The sequence below is a fragment of the Apodemus sylvaticus genome, chromosome 4, assembly GCF_947179515.1.
Source record: "Apodemus sylvaticus chromosome 4, mApoSyl1.1, whole genome shotgun sequence".
NCBI lineage: Eukaryota > Metazoa > Chordata > Mammalia > Rodentia > Muridae > Apodemus > Apodemus sylvaticus.
Window position 1 is genome coordinate 143,003,495 of NC_067475.1, and position 17,972 is coordinate 143,021,466.

The 17,972-nt window shown below is 41.1% G+C and overlaps 1 protein-coding gene across 1 annotated transcript in view; it reads right to left on the bottom strand.

Moving 5' to 3' along the window:
- Spata16 (spermatogenesis associated 16) overlaps window positions 1-17,972 on the bottom strand; it is a 273,026-nt gene that overhangs the window by 207,865 nt on the left and 47,189 nt on the right. The window contains exon 2 of the mRNA XM_052178788.1: window positions 2,465-2,610. Within this exon, the coding sequence (XP_052034748.1) occupies window positions 2,465-2,610 (146 nt within the window). The remainder of the gene's footprint in view (window positions 1-2,464; window positions 2,611-17,972) is intronic.

Consider the following 17,972-nt stretch of genomic DNA (forward strand, 5'->3'; position numbering starts at 1 on the left):
TTGATGCTGGAGAGCGGCTGACCCATCTCATGTGTCTAGGCATCACGTTGGGCTGAAGTTGAGTGATGCCTGTGTTTGCCAGCTTGGATTTGTTAGAAGAAAAAGAAAAGAACAAATTTTGTTAACAGTTGTTTCACGAGTCTTTGTATCCCATATTTGGCTAACAATGTATGCTGATTGATTTCTCAAGTATTTCTGTTGATTTTAGAACTACGTAGTTCCGGGTTTTGCAGTCTACTTGACAAATGCACATGCATTTATGCTGATAAGAATTATTCTGATAAGAATCAGAAGCACAACTACCTGATGGTTTTAAGGCCAATTTTTGTGTTTAACAAGATGAAGATATGCAGTAGGCCTTTCATTTACATAAAATTAAAGGAAGATGCTTCAGCAAATGCAAATAAATGCAAAAAGGAGCATTTTTAATTTTGACTCGTGATTAGTATCAACTATCACGATGTGGTAATAAGACAATACAGAATTCTGCAGCGTATAACTAATGGTGTGAGCTATTTATAAACAAAACATCCTGATTAATTTATTTTATGAAATGTATTTGTTTGATGATGTGTCCGACTCTGTCTTCAGAGCCTGGGAACTTTGTAAATGTTTTACTACAGGACTCATGCTGCCTCTGTAGTGCCACCCATGTGACATGAACAGCAAAATGGGTGCTTTGTCTTGCTACATTTTTGTTTGAATTGACCATTTAATCTCTGTATATTCATATTGATTACTTAATGTTCAAATTTAGAAAGGGAAACACAAACTGTTTTACATGAGAAAACAGTAGACTAAGGTTAAACCTAACATGTCAAGTTCATCATCATCATCATCATCATCATCACCATCACCATCATCATATCGTCGTGGTTGACCCCAGTAATTTCAAAGATCTTGAAAAAGCATTCTTGTTTTTAAACAGAAAGTATTTTCCTCTAAACAGTGAGAGGACTTTTCCATTACCAGGAAGAGTAGAACCTTATTGCCCTTCCATTTGAATTACAGATTCTTGGTTCTTTGTTCTCATTACATGTTGTAATAAACTGAAAAGAATTTTTACATGGCCATTCCTTCTGAGGAACTTTCACAGTTAAATGTGATGTGAAACCCCTTCGATCCATTCTGATAAAAAAGGGATATTTTCCATAGTGCTCGTTCTTTTGGTGTGTGATAATGCATGAAAGGGTGACATATAATTATGCTCTGCACATCTAAACTTATTATTGCTTACATATACCTGTGTAGTTTCTAGAAAACTAGTTTCAATTGTAATGAGTTTTTCACACTGTACTCCCGAATAATCCTGACATTCTAATATTTTTGACATACTGAAATATGTGTTTCCAGTACTGCCTCTTTCAAATGGAAATAGAACAAAATTTATTGAAAGGCCACACATCTTGTTATTGAGTTGGGATATGACTGAAAAATGTTGCCAGATAGACTAGTGAATGAAGAAATTTCCTTTGGGGTCAAAAGAAACATGCATTTGGGTTCTGCAGTTTCCTTACACTGGAGAGCTTTTTTTTTTTTTCAGGGTTATCCTATGAGTGCCAAAGTGCTTTTGTTGTCTGTATGTCCTTGATGTCAAGTCAAGTGACTCGAGAGCTGTGACAACCCGTCCTAGCCCACATGGTCTGGAATGGACGTTCCTGTGTTGGCAGACCTCCCACCAACATGGCATATAATTATGGCAACTGCTAGCATGAAGGTATTTGGTTTTCACAGTGACATCAGTTTTGTCATTTGTATACAAAACCGTATGAGGATATAAGATGAGAAAATGAAAAGCACAAAAGACCTCAGGAGATTGATACAAGTCAGATACAAGGGAGCAGTCACAACGTCAGTGAGAGGAATCCATCCATCTTTGCTGCAGCCATATTATTCATCCTGCGAGGAAGACCTTTAGGAAGCAGACTGTGGGGCGGGTATATTCTCATAACCTACAAGGTAGGCCGAATAACCATGGAGATTCTGGGAATCCACAAGGTTACAGAGCCATAGGAAACTCTCCAGAAAGATAAAAACATGAGTTGTATACCTTTAAGGGCAGAGATAACAACAGTTCATGCTTTTGGAAAGCTGTCTGGAAGATGCCAGGGTTCTTTGAACTAACCGTGCTAGCACCAAACATCCATAGTCCGTGTTCCTGTCTGTTCCACATCCCTTCTGTAGTTTTACCAGCTCTCCATTCCCTCACCATCTCCTTTCCTCTTTATTCTCATTTTTCTTCCTTTCCTGATGCAATTGCCTTTGCATTGTGGACTTCTACATTTTGTTTTTCTCCGCTAGGGGTTGAGACTCTCCTCTGTGGGCTTTCTGATTTGCTCAGATTCACACATCAGGTGATGCAGAATCTTAGGGTTTCTACCTTAAACTGAAATACAATAGAAGACTACCCAAGGTAAGCCCAAATGTGTATGCGCATTTCTTGGCCATTGGTATTTCGCTTTACCTGTGTGCGTGGTTCAGGGCAAGGTCAGGCTTCCGCATACGTAGGTAGCATGTGACGAGCTTTGTCTCAATGAAACTTGCCACACTTGCTATATCTTCAGCGTGTGCCTCAAAGGGTTTCCCCAGAGCCGCCCCTTTGCTGCAAAGCTTAAAAAGAATAACACGTTAAGCCTCCTGGCCCTGCTGCCACACAAGCTATCTTTTTAATAAGCAAGATGTACACACACATATAACTTTCCAGAACTATGTAAAATCTTAATATTTTGGTTGTAAGTTAAATGGCTCCTGTTCATTATTGTGTGACTATAATAAAAATGTGACATATTTTACCGTAAATGTTTCCTATAAAATATTTTAAATGTGTGATAGATATTGAACAGTGCCATTGGCACAGAATGTTTTAAAATGAAAGCACACAATAAGCAAAGATATTAAAAGAAAACTTGTCATAAATCATATTAAATACCAGTGCTTTTATGAAAGCCCAACGGAGCAATGATCTAGCTCACTATCAAGTTTGATTTAATATAATAAGGGCTATCGGAAGTAAACTCCTAGGAGCCATTAACCTGATCGGTGATTAATTTGAGTCTGAATCAGATCCTCTAGGATGTTACTGAAAGAAAAGAAGTGAAAAATTTATTAGGATTTATTGGCAGAAGCCACAGTATCTGAGAAGCATGGCAAGAAAATGGAATTCTTAATAAAAATTCCAGGAAGCTAGTGGTTTCTGGGCAACGTAGATAAACTGAAGAGGAAGAAATTAATTAATATTTTGAGAGAACTACAAACATTAACAAATGTCAGTAGCATGGCAGAGTGGGTCAGCACTTTCTTCTCTCAGAGTTTTCTAATAATCTTGCCGTGGAGGCAGTTGGGGAAGGGGGAACCACACCTCTCGCCCACTGGCTTTATTCACAATATGTGGTTTGTGGTTCTTTTATATCTTTATTTGTATTTATGGTAGGGGAAATGTTCTCACTGGAGATAACAATTCATATTATCTTATATAGTCTTGGGTCCTGCTTGTTATTTATACTAACACTACTGTGAATTTATTTTAAAAAAATGCAACTTTGTTCACAGTGGGTATCTTGTGTTCTAAAGTATTTTGCCATTTTTAGTTTTATCTAAAAGTACAAACACTATATATTCTTCCTTATCAGTAGATCCTAGCATTAAATGTTTAGATTGGGAATAAGCTCAGCAACCTGGAAAATAAAAAGGACTATGGGCCACAGAACTAATAAGAGCTCTAAGGGGGATATTGGAAAACAGACAGAGGGACTCTTACTAGGGACGGAGTGGGGAGGGTGATACTGAGGGAGTGGGGGAGGGGAGAATAACATTAAGGAGTTTGAGAAAGCCATATGGAAATATATTATTTTATGTTGACTTAAAATACACATATAAAATACATATGTAAGTCTGCATATAGACATGTATATAGCTTAAACTAATTAAATTGTGCCACGTGGGTGATAATGTTTTCTCATAAGAGCCAGAGACTAGCAAAAATCTCAATGCCAGGTCTGGGAAATCTCCCTTCCTCTTATTGGTCATGGAAGTTGAAGAGACTTCTAGAACAATGTGGGCCAGTGCTGTTGCCCTGGGTTGCCTCCCTAACTGTGGAAGGAAGCGGGCAGTATGGAAGACACCATACATGTCAGACATAGCACTTGAGAAGAATCAAGCTGGAGCTGACTTGGAAGGCTCCTCTCTGAGGACCAGCTTTCCTGGCTTTGGAAGGTGCTAGGTATCCTTCCAGTGGAGTAAAGCAATCTATAGTCTGCATCTGGGAAGCTCAAGAACCACATAATGACCAGCCCAGAAAGACAAACCCATACAAACCACTTCACTAGGCTCTAGGCTCACTCAAAGGGAGTAAATATATGCTTGGTACTCTAAAGCAAATCTATGCTTGGTACCTAGCCATCTGGTAGAGAGCTGACTATGGCCACATTCCTGAAATCGTATTCATTTCAAATACAGTCATACAAACCTCATACCCTCATCACAGAAACTTCACATCAGAAACTTCCTTTTTTTTTCTTTTTTTTATTATTTTTATTTTCTATTTTCTTTGTTTACATTCCAAATGATTTCCCCTTTCCCAGATCTCCCTTCCCGATATGTCCCATAAACCTTCTTCTCTCCACCCATTCTCCAATTACCTCCCTCCTTTTTCTCTGTCCTTATATTCCCCTCCAATGCTAGATCAATCCTTTCCGGGATCAGGACCCTCTCCATACTTCTTCATGGGAGTCATTTGCTATGCGATTTGTGCCTTGGGTATTCAGAGCTTCTGGGCTAATTAATATCCACTTATCAGAGATTGCATTCCATGTGTATTCTTTTGTGATTGGGTTACCTCACTTAGGATGATATTTTCCAGATCAAACCATTTGCCTAAAAATTTTGTGAATTCATTGTTTCTAATTGCTGAGCAGTATTCCATTGTGTAAATATACCACATTTTCTGTATCCATTCCTCCTTTGAGGGACAACTGAGTTCTTTCCAGCTTCTGGCTATGAACATAATGGAGCATGTGTCTTTATTGCATGCCGGGGAATATGCCCAGGAGAGGTATAGCATGGTCTTCCGGAAGTGCCATGTCCAGTTTTCTGAGGAACCTCCAGACTGATTTCCAAAGTGGTTGTACCATCTTCCAGCCCCACCCGCAGTGGAGGAGTGTTCCTCTTTCTCCACATCCTCGCCAACACCTGCTGTCTCCTGAGTTTTTGACCTTAGCCATTCTGACTGGTGTAAGGTGAAATCTCAGGGTTGTTTTGATTTGCATTTCCCTAATGACTAATGATGTTGAGCACTTCTTAAGGTGCCTCTCGGCCATCTGAATTTCTTCTGGTGAAAATTCTTTGTTTAGATCTGTACCCCATTTTTTAATAGGGTTATTTGGTTCCCTGGGGTCTAACTTCTTGAGTTGTTTGTATATATCTGGCCTCTTGCAGGGCCTGGAGATGTGGTGTTGTAGCCTAGGCTGTTCTGGATCCTGAAGCGGAGATCTGAAGGCTCCTGCCAGAGGCCTCAGGACTGGAACCTAAGCTCTGTGGGGCCAGACCCACTGGAGCAAGCTGTGTCCTCCCAGCCTGCCTCCAGGTGCACAACAGGCCTCTTGCACTTCCTGGAGACTGAGTGCCGTGGCCCAGGCTGTTCAGATCCCGAAGCAGACACCTGAAGGTTCCCACCCGGGGCCTGCTGGACTCACCAGAGCACACTGACTCCTCCCAGCTGGCCTCTCAGGTGCCCCTCTGGCCTCTTGCAGGGCCTGGAGATGTGATGCTGTAGCCCAGGCTGTTCTGGATCCCGAAGCGGAGATCTGAAGGCTCCCGCCAGAGGCCTCAGGACTGGAGAAACTTCTTAAAAAAATAGACAACTGGTCAACCTGCAGAGTCCAGCTAACTATGGGCAAACCCAGTTAATACAGCTACAGCAAAACCTGTGCATCTAAGGTTCAGGAAGCCTGGTGGAAGATGGAACAGAAGCCTTGTATGATCCAGAGGGCCAGGGCATCTTCTTTGAGACAGTGTCTTCTACATGTGATAGGGAAGATACCTTGATAAACACCAGCAATACATTGACATATACAAGACCAGCACAATAACAGCACTAACTGGCATGCCAGCACGGATAAGCAAAGAGGACAAGATTACACTAGATGAAGAACTCTAAGCAATTAATGGCTATCAAGAGAATGAGATTCAAACTCGATATGGAAAAAATAATGAACCCAAGAGAGCCCAAACAAACCTGAACAATAAAAGAACTTCAGGAGGAATCATCATCGCTGACCTCAAGCTGTAGTACAGAGCAATAGTTAAAAAAACTGCATGTTATTCATACAGAATCAGACACATTGATCAATGGAATCAAAGTGAAGACCAAGAAATAAACCCACACACCTATGGACACTTGATTTTTGATAAAAAAGCTAAAACCATACAATGTAAAGAAAAGAAAACATCTTCAGCAAATGGTGTTGATTTAACTGGATATCTACATATAAAAGAATGAAAATAGATCCATGTTTATTACCCTGCACAAAACTCAAGAATAAGTAGATCAAGGACCTTAACATAAAACCAGATACACTGAATATCATTGAAGAGAAATAGGGAAATCCCCCTGAACACATTGGTACAGGAGACAATTTCCTAAACAGAACACCAATGGCTTTATTTGTAATAGCCAGAAAGTGGAAACAACCTAGCTATTCCTCAACTGAAGAATGGATATCTACTCAATGGAATACTATTCCACTATAAAAAATGAGACATCATGAATTTTACAGGCATATAGATGGATCATGAGAATATCATCCTGAGTGAAGTAAGCCAGTCCCAAAAGGATATGCATCGTATATACTCACTTCTAAGTGGATTTTAGCCATATAGTACAGAGTACCCTCGATAGATATAGTCCAGACCCAAGAAGGCTGGACAGGAAGGAGGGCACAAGCAAGGATACTTGAGTCTCACTTGGAAGGGTAATTGATAGTCATGGAAGGCAGATAGAGGGAGGGAACTAAGTGAGAAGGAGGATTTGGAGGAGAGTAGGGGGTTGTAGGGTTTGGGTGTGGGAAGAGGTAGGAGGATGGTCAGATGACCATGAGAATGAATGAAAATCTGAAAGTCACAAAGAGGATGTGTAGGGGTCATCTCCAGGAAGTGATAGGGACCTGGGATTGGGTGGTGCCCAAGAATCAGTGGGGGTGCCCTTCACTGTGATTGGGGATATGGAGCTTGGAAAGTCTGCTTCCTGTGGCTAGGTAGGAATCCTGGTGGAGAGATAGGGACACCAACCCACCTAAAAAACTTTAGACTCAAAATGTAGTTTCTCTCCAAGAAATTCAGGAAGGGAGGATGAAGCAGAGATGGAAGGAATGGCCAACCCATAACTGGCCCAACCTGAGACCCATCCCATGGACACGCACCAATCCCTGACACTACTAATGATACTCTGTTGTGCTTGCAAACAGGAGTCTAGCATAGTTGTCCTCTGAGAGGCTCCTCCCAGCAGCTCACTCAGACAGGCATCTACCTACCATCAAACAGTGGGTCAAACTTGTCAACTCTTAGTAAGCAGATGAGGAAAGATTACAGCCCCTAAAAGGATAGGAACACCACCGGAAGACCAACAGAATCACCTAACCTGGAACCTTGGGGCTCTCAGAGTCTGAACCACCAACCAAAGAACATGCGTGGATGGACTGGACCTAGGCCTTCCTGCACATATGTAGTAGATGAGCAGGTTGGTCTTCACGTGGATTCTAAACAACTGGAACGGGGGCTATCCCAAAAGTTGTTGCCTGTACATGGGATATGTTCTTCTAGATGGGCGCTGAGTCTGTCCTCAGTGGGAGACAAAGTACCCAGCCTAGCAGAAGCTTTTGAAGTGCCAGGGTTGAGGGATACCCAGGGGGAGGAGCCCACCAGCTCAGAGGAGAAGGGGAGGGTGGAAGGATTGTGGGAAGGAGTGAGGGTGAGGGCGTAAAGTAAAGTGAATTCACTGTAAAGTGAATAAATAAGATAATAATAATAAAATTTTGTTTTTAAAGAGGAGATTCAGCCTTTTACAGGGAGGAGCCCCATGATAGGTTATCCATTCCCACATGGTCAACTCTAAAATACATACATATGAGCAACACTACATGACTCAGCCTTCATATATATAATGTGAATGCATATATATGCATATAAAAATACATTATATGTGTGAACATATATACACATATGCATACATGTATGTGTATAAGCATATAATGTATATATATATATTCATCAATTTGAGAGGGAGCAGCAGAACATGGGAGGAATTGCAATGTGGAGTGAAGGAAGTAGGAAAGCTGTAGACTGATATCTTCATTCATGTGTGAAATTATTTTAAAAAGCTAAAGCAAACAAAACCAAAATAACTTATTTGAAAAAGAGTATAAAATACAAATGCTTTATATTCCCCGTTCAAATTGCTAGTTAATTGATACAATACCTTGTTTTATAGATTTATATTGTTTTAACAATTCTTTGCCAATTTGATGGGTAGAACATACATATTTACTCAGTAAGTAAGTATTTACCGAGGGCCTGTTACTGTACACCAGGCAAACACTGCTACACTCACATTCAGGCACGAATGAATTAGGTCCTTTTCATGAAGGTTTTGTAATTGTAACTCTATGTGAATTTGTTTTTCTAATCCTTGCCTATTTTCTTTCCAGCTTAATCTTTTTATTTTAAACAAACATTTAAATATAAAAATGATTTCTTTTCTAGTAATAGCTACATACATTTATGGTATATATATGTGTGTATATATATATATATATATATATACATACATATATATATATATATTTATATTGTTTCATTTTATCATTTTATCTCTTAAGTACAATCATGTAGTTTTACTCGTTTTCAAATCTTAAACTAAAAGAAACAAACCACACATCGTGTGTGTTCTTCAGCCTTCTGGGTATGGACGGGCCTTCACCGTCAAGCACATCCTGTAGAGTTCTGGCTCCCACATAGAAGAGAGGCTGTGAATGGTCCATCAGGACATTTAGATCCTTCATGACAAGAGGAAGCTGACCTTCAGGCTCCCTCGTATTAGAGTGTCTAAGAATACCGAGGGTGAAGAATAAATATCCCGCCTCTGAGTGTCTGCAATGTGGTCTCCACTTTCACGACACTCAAGGACAGAAAAGCAATAAAAATGATCATTCTTAGCACTCAGACTGGAACACCTCCTGAAACCAGGCTCTGAGACTACGGTGAAAGGCAGGACAACTTGACAGCTCAGATTCAAACGAGAAAGCACACAGCTTCTGCGTAGGTTTTATGTGTATTTGTGGTAATCTTGCTTTATCAATCACGCTTTGTAGGACTGAGAACTTTATTGATTTTATTAAAGAATGCTTAGCTGCTATTTTCAAAGCAGTACATTGTAGCAATCGGCTTGGGGATGAGGTGAAGTGTTACATGTTAAAGCTGTAAGTACTCTCACAGGCCATCATTTTCAGAAGGCCACCACTGGGATCTTAAAGACACAGCGGCTACTTAGTGGAACTTTACATTTTCAGTGAGGGCAATGCTATGGGCTGTGCAGTTGAGTCTCCAGAAGACAGAGGACCTCCACGAGGGGTCCTAAGGAGAGCCACTGTGCTCTGCTTGGCTTGCATAAAAAATTTCTTCAAATAGAAGAACAAGACATGGAGTCATAGGATGAAAAATGGATTAAGGTGCTAAATTCTAATTCTGGAAAAATATTTTGAATTAGGAAAAATAGTAAGTGTTAATTTTTAGTTTAGAAGTAGCCCAAGTTCATTCTCAAATTGAGAAAATGCAAGTACTCGCAATGTTAAAAAAATGCTGTCAAAACTTTTATGGATATAATTGTATTAAAGAGATGGAAGATGTTACAATGAGATTTCAGTAGCAGATTAGACTCAAGCTAAAATTTTAATAAGAAGGTACATACTTTGCACAAATGGTTTTTCACAAATTTTCTAGAAACAGTAAGATGATTATGCTAGAATTAGAAGATATTTTTTCCGAAGGTTATTGATATACTTCCCTGAAGTAATAAATATCTTACCTATGTTGAGAAATCATGGATAAAGACATTTCAAGGTTTGTAATTCAATTTTTAAAAAATACCCAATAATAACAGATATATTTGTCTCATTTTCAAAATTGTTTGCCCGCAACATTAAGAGTGACCATCATTAGCAGGATTTATATGGCTAATAAGTTAGCGTTCTTAAACTACTAAGAAGGAATCTCTGAGGCTGTGTGAGAGAGTACAGTGAGTCGTGGGAAACAGGGTGTTCTGGTTTGAGTGCGAAATGTCCCCCTGTCCTGTGTCTGAATGCTTCCATCCCAGCACAGTCACTACTTGGAAGCACTTTTAGGAGCTTGTTCTGTCTGGAGGACTGCAGGTGCTGGGGAGGGACTTGTGGGCTATAGCCTGGCTCCATTCTGCCCTGAGCTCCCTGTTCATTGGTTCCTAGACTTGAAGCATCTCACGCCCGCCTGAGTCTGCCACACCCATCCCAGCGCTGCAGACTGCACTCTTCCAAACTGCCAGCAGAAACCAATCCCTCTATTCTTCTCAGGTGTTTGGTCCCAGGGATGAGAAAATAAGCGACAAATGAGACTTTAAATTTCAGCTCTCAATATCTACAAGTCTAAGCTACAATCATCTTTAAAGTTTACATACTGCTTTTAGAAATTAGAAAAACAATCCAAAGATACTACCATTGCTGACGATTGACTTTAACTTTTGACAGTTTCTATGCTTATGTTTTTGTATCATTCTAAATAATATTTATTAAATCTTTATAGGTTTTTATATCCTTTGCATTACTTTTTAAATTATAGAAGTAGAATATGCTCACTAAAACAGACTCAGTAATAGTTAAAGGTTTCACTATTTTCTTTTTAACAAATGAGAGCAAAGCTAGATCACTAAGGCAAGAGAACACTAATGGAGCAGAGTTATGAGTGTGAGAAACTTAACCCACATAGAGATTACAATTGTGGTGTAACTACCCATGCAGCACAGCACAGGACAGGACAGGACAGCACAGCAAAGCACAACGCAGCGCAGCACAGCCCAGTGCAGCCCAGCCCAGCTCAGACCAGACCAGACCAGACCAGCCCAGCCCAGCCCAGCACAGCACAGCACAGCACAGCACAGCCCAGACCAGTGCAGCACAGCCCAGCACAGCCCAGCACAGCCCAGCACAGCCCAGCACAGTGTAGCACAGCCCAGCCCAGCACAGCACAGCCCAGCACAGCCCAGCACAGCACAGCTCAGCACAGCACAGTGCAGCACAGCACAGCACAGCACAGCCCAGCCCAGCACAGCACAGCATAGCATAGTACAGCACAGCACAGCACAGTGCAGCACAGCACAAGCCCAGCCCAGCGCAGCCCAGCGCCACACAGCACAGCACAGTGCAGCACAGCACAGAAGAGCACACACAACACAGCACAATGTAGCACAGCACAATCACAGCACAGCACACAACAACAGAATACACATTTTTAGAAGTTCCCACAGGAAAGCCACCTATGTAACAATTGCCTGAGTCATGAAATGGTCTTTAACACATGGGAAAAATAGGAGGCTTTCTGAGAATAGACCATAATGGACCCAAACTCAAAATAAAAGGCTCTAAATTAGGTGGGTGTCTTAGAGTTTCCATGTTGTGAATGGATACCATAACCGAGGCATGCCCTTATAAATGACAATGTAGAATTGGGACTGCCTTACAGGTTCAGAGGATCAGACCAGTACAATCAATGGGGCAGCATGGCAGTGTCCAGCCAGGCATAGTACCAGAGGAGCTGAGAGTTCTACATTTTGTTTCAAAATCAAACACTGCTTCAAAAACTGACAGCTAGGAAGGTGGTCTCTAAGCCCACCCCTACAGAGACACACTTCCTGCAACAAGGTCACACCTCCTAATAGCGCCACTCCTTGGGCCAAGCATATTCAAACCACCATAGTTGGCACAGTGGCATACATCTCTAATCCCACCACTGAAGAGGCTAAGGCAGATGGATCTCTGTGAGGTTAAGGACAGCATGGTTTACAAAGAGAATTCCAGGAAAACCAGGGCAACATGCATACACACACACACACACACACACACACACACACACAATCACCATATGCATATATATATATACACACACACACACTTACAGAGATACACAGACAATCCCCCCACAAGCACACATAGACATACAGACAGACCAACACAGACAGACACACAAACAAGCCCCCCACAAACACACATAGACATACAGACAAAACCACACACAAACACACAGACATACATACATATAAACACATACACAAACACACATAGACATACAGATAGACCAATACAGACAGACAGACAGACACACACACACACACACACACATACTCTCACATATATCCAATTTGAAGGTCTCACAAGGACACAGTTATTTTGAAGTATGTATACATACCATAGGAACACATAGAAACATTCCTGGTGGCTGAGAAATGCAAATTAGGGCAAGAGTAAGCTATCCTTACACATCTACCAGAATTTTATTAAACTTAAGAAACTGATGTGGTGGTTTAAAGGAAGAGGGCCACCATAAATCTCAGGCATGTGAAGACTTGGTGCCAGTTGTTGACTCTGTTTGGAGAGGGAGTTGTGGCCTTACTGGGGGAACCATGTCACTGACACTGGATTTGAGGTTTCAAAGACTGTTCCCTGTGAGCTCTCTCTGTGCCCTGTCTGAAGCTGGAGCTGTGATCCTGCTGCTCCTGGTTCCCAGGTCCACCTAGCATGTCTGCCACCTGCTGTGCCTGCCTCTGTGGATCCTAATCCTCTAGAAGTCAAATGTGAATCCTGTCTTTTATAGCTTGCTTTGGGCATGGTGTTTTATCACAGCAATAGAAAACTAACTAATGCAGACAGCATTTGAAGCAATGCTGCAAGCAGGACCAGCCGCAGTGGTGAAGGTGTGCGGGACTGACACATCCTCTCCCAATGGCTTGAGAATAGACCCAGGAGATGAGGAAGTCAGGCCTAGACAGAGAGCTCATTTTCAGATAAAAGCCCTGAGTTCTGGAGCACCTGCATGCCCGACTCCAGCCTCAGGGAGTTAGGTGGAGATCACCCCCAAGCCGCACTTCAGTTTGTATCTGCTTCGCAGCTCACTTCTGTGCACGTCCAGTCTGTAGGGAGGTGTGGATGCAGACCAGGCAATGCATTTCTAGAGACCTAGCAGAAAACATCAGCTGGAGCGTCTGACAAAAGAGATGGGTTTTATATTTTCATGTTTGTACTTCAATTTTGGGAGTTATTATTATCCTATTCAATAAAAGAATTGTCCACAACAGATTAGATAAAACCACAACTGAAAAAAACAGAACTATCTCTTTATTATGATGGCTAAAGGAACCGTGTTAAATTGCTAGGAATTTAGATGATTCAGAAATTACGAAGAGTTAAAAATTTTAACTTCATTATTAAGCTTGCAGCTGAGACTAGTATAGTTGATTATGCAATGGAAGCCCACCCTGTGGAGGTTTGTACATCTCCAGTTGTCTATGAACAGAAGTGATACTTGTTATCATTAGCCAGTTTATGATGCAATCAGTTTTTATGTTTGCTCCTCTGAAAGAGACATTTCCATGTTAGCGTGTATACATATATGTGATTATTTTTAATGCCTGGGTTTACAAGATTCCTGCTTAATTCTTTCTACAAGAACCTTCCTTAGTAGCAACTCGGGATCATTATACATACACACACACACACACACACACACACACACACACACACACACACACACACACACATAAACTCAGCCTTGTCCATATGCCCTTTACCCATGTTTCACTGTTTCCAAGTTGTTAGGTTTTGTTCATGAGTTGAAATCACTGAGTCAGAGTACACAAGTCAGTTAAAGCAACAACAACCACAACCTCAAACTACTACAGAATATATACCACAGGAGCTCACTCAAACCACTGTACCCTCACCCACAAGGCTAAATCTCTGGATTTTCTGCCTTACTCACAGCAGGTGTTAGTGATATTCACTCCATCTGCTCTTTGTCCCCAGAAAGGCAAGAATGCTATCTCATCTACGTTTGGTCGCTAGTGTAACCTGTGAGGTTTATCGGCCATGTTCATGGATATGCTGCTTGCTTATGAGGTCTATTCATTGTCAGATTTTACTGTTCTGATGTTTACTCACTCATTTTCATTTGGAAAATGTATAACTAGATTTTCACCCAGTATGCAACTCTCTTAGCTACATTTCTGTTTCTGTGATAAGACACCGCAACCAATGGGACTTACAAAAGGAACTGTCTAATTGGGTTCACAGTTTCAGAGGATTATAGTCCATGTCACTGAGCAAAGTCAGGGATAGCCCCAGAGACAGATGAGGACTCCCACCTCACAGCACAGGTGTGAAGCAAAGAGCAGGCAGTCTTTGAAATGTAAGTCTTTGAAACTTTAAATCCCGGGGGCAGTGGCACGCCTCCTCCAAGGCCACACCCCCTAACCCTTCCCAAACAGTTCCACCAATGGGGGCATCCTCATTCAAAGCACTGCAGAGATGTATTGTGAGTTATAGCTATAGACATTTTCTGGCTTGTGCTTTAGAAGGCAGATGGGAAAGTTCCCTATCTCCTTCGTTATTTGGGAACACTGAGAAATAAATAGATAAAACTCTGAGTTCAGTTCCTCTCACCTTCTCGCACCGCACCACTTGATTATTATTCTGCCACGGTTTTTTTTTTTTCATGTTTTGCATCCATTTTGTTAATTTTTTGTTTTCCTATAAAATCATTAGTTTCATCCAGAGTATCATAAAATCTGTCATTACAGTGAAGAACATTGCACTTAAAACCTGTGCTCCAAGGTGACCTTAGTCAGAATTTTCAGAACTTGGATTATTTTGCTTCTTTTTTTTTTTTTTTTTTTTGAGAACAGCATACTCAGATAAATCTGTTAATTTTCCTTTTCCTCACTCATGCTTTTTGGCTTTATTTCTCCCTCTTGGTTTTCCTTTTGATGGCTGTTCTTTTGCTAATGTCTTTCAGTGGCTAATTCAGTTTTTCTTATACACAAGTTTGCTATATGAATCTGTGATTTCTCAGAAAAAAACATAATTTTTATTTTCATGTGTCTTATGAGAGCTAGTTAAGAAAGAGTGGGATTATTATTTTTTAAAACTCTGCCATCTGCTTTTTCTTTTTCTTTTTCTCTTTCTTTTTCTTTCTTCCTTCCTTCCTTCCTTCCTTCCTTCCTTCCTTCCTTCCTTCCTTCCTTCCTTCCTTCCTTCCTTCCTTCTTTCCTTCTTTCCCTCCTTCCATCCTTCTTTTGCCAGATTGGGCCTTTGTATGGATTATCTGCTTAGTTAATTTGCACATTTTGTTTTATATTCATACTAATTTTCATTAATTCTCATAAGCCTGGGATTTTGGTAAGTTCTGCTTTTATATTTCTTTTTGAGATGAGGTCTTAGTGTTAAGCTCCAGGCTGGCTTTGAACATATGATGACCATTCTTTTTAGCCTCCTAAGCACTGGATTACAAGTAGGCAGCAAGCAGTACACTTGGGGAAATGTTCTGACCATGTGATAGCTTTCAGCAGGGCACTGATGCTGTAATTTCACAGAGGCCCAGGGCTAAGGGGCCTTTTTTTATCATAGGGCATGAAGGGCTGAGAATGAAGCCACTGTAGAAGAAACCCAACAAAGATGCGGAAGTGGGAACCAAGAAGTGCTCTCTCCAATCAAAGCATTGAAGAAAGGGGCTGGAGAAATGCCCAGTCAGTAAGAGGCGTGCTTTCCAAATAGGAAGGGCTGAGCTGGAGCCATGGAATCTGCATAGAAGTCAGGCATAGTGTGTGCACTTGCAATTCTGGTGCTGAGGAGGCAGAGACAGCAGCGTCCCTGGGGCTTACAGGCCAGACACCCAAGCCATCCTAGCCTATGTGGTGAGGAGACTGTGCTTCAAGAAAAGGTCTGCAATTTCTGAGAAATAACCCCTGAGGTTGATGTTTGGCCACCACGTGCATGTGCAGCATTTGAACCCACATACCAGAACACATCTGCACACACATATAAATACTCTCAAATTGCGAGAGGCCTTTTAATAAGCTATATTCTTTTGATTATTTTGAATGAGTGGTTGAGATTATAGAACTGTAGGAAATAATGAAAAATTTTAAAACTTAAAGACTAAATTGCAGAATAAATTCTAGACTAAGAAGCAAGAAGCAATAAGAATCTATATTATATCAAATAAAATTAGAAAATTATAGGACAATTCCTAAAAGATGCAAGATATTAAAGATCCCATGAGCAACGAACTTTTACCAATTCCGACACACATTTACATGCTAATTGCATTTAAAGTCTCAGTGTCTCTACGAAGTATATAAAGCAGGTATTATTGCCCCATTTTCCAGGTATTAAAGCTGTATCAAATCATCTGGTAATCTGCTCTACTTAGTAGTAGAAAGCTGGGATTTATGCTAATATGAAAATTTCTGTTTCTATGAGCTCAGTGTCTTAACCTACTCATCAGCCTTTTTATCTCAATGTCTAGTACTCTGCTGGAAATTATGTCGACCTTCTGTCTCCAGAGGTCGGCGGTTTTCTCATGGGCACAAACCTTCTGGATTCTACTTGAGCTTTAAGCTTGTGTTTCCTCATCACATGGAATCCCTTTGAAGTCCTGTCTTTGTGTAAATTATTCTGGGCTGAAGGCTCACTGGTAGATTGGACTGTTCTCCTGCAGCTCATCTGTGTGGCATTTCACTTGAGAACTACCCTCTAGTATGGTCGCCTTTCCCAGGAGACTAGGAAGGGGGCAAACAGAGAAGCCAGCAAATATGAAACAAGCTGCAGCCACCAGGGCTCACCTCTCTCTTTAATCTTTTCTTTCTCTGTCAGCATGGCGGCTCAATGTGGGGGACACTGCCAGATTCAGCCTTGGAAATAATTAATAAGACTTAACATTTGTGCACAGAAATGGAGTTGCATTGCAGATTATAATAGCATCGAGCACCCCAGACATGACTTTCCAAGAAGAAGGAGAGTCTGTTGGTGTTCTAGTCGCAACAGGCAAAAGATTCTCCCGTGTCTCTGACTTAGGCGTGCGGAGGGTTTAGGTAAGGTTGACTTACCTGTGAGTGCTGTTGGGAATTACATCCAGGGCCACATGCATGCCCATGTAGGGTATACCCTCTGCCACCAGGGTATGCACGATCACGCATGCACCCAAATGTCCTTTGTATCAGCTGTTTTCCCTTTAGAACTTAAAACAAAATTGCACTTGCTATCTGAAGCTCTTGGCATATATGTGTGTGTATATATATATATATATATATATATATATATATATATATATATATATATAATTTGCTTTCTTTCATCTCTTCTTGTAGGCTAATGGATGTTGATGACGGAGAATTAGACAAAACAGTTTTGTCTCCATTCTCCAAATCCCTTCACAGAATCTTTGAAATTCCCTTTCAGACACTAAACTAAATGGTCAGAACTTCAAGTGCCTTATCTTAGGAATTAATGCTTTTCTCCTCCAGTGGGTGTCTTCTCTGTTCCCTCAAGGGAAGGGAAAGCGTCTCTCCTCTGCAGACTAGCACCAGATGGTTCCATGTTTTCGTCCTTTTTCACGGGGAGGTGGAACGAATACGGAGCTCATCGCTTGTAACTTCCACACAGATCCACTCGGGTGTCTCCTCAGGAGAGACACTTTGGTGTGCAGGGCTAAACGATGAGGAGAATTATGCTCACATGTCGCTGGGACTAACAGGACCTTCAGGGTTTCCAGAGTGATACTTTTCAGCCAAGTAGGCCATGGTGTGACCTCTATTAAATACTTGGAAAATAAGGCTACACCCTCCCCCCCCTCTGCCCCCGGCGGTAAGCTACTGAATGACAGTTAGAAGTAATTAATCATTC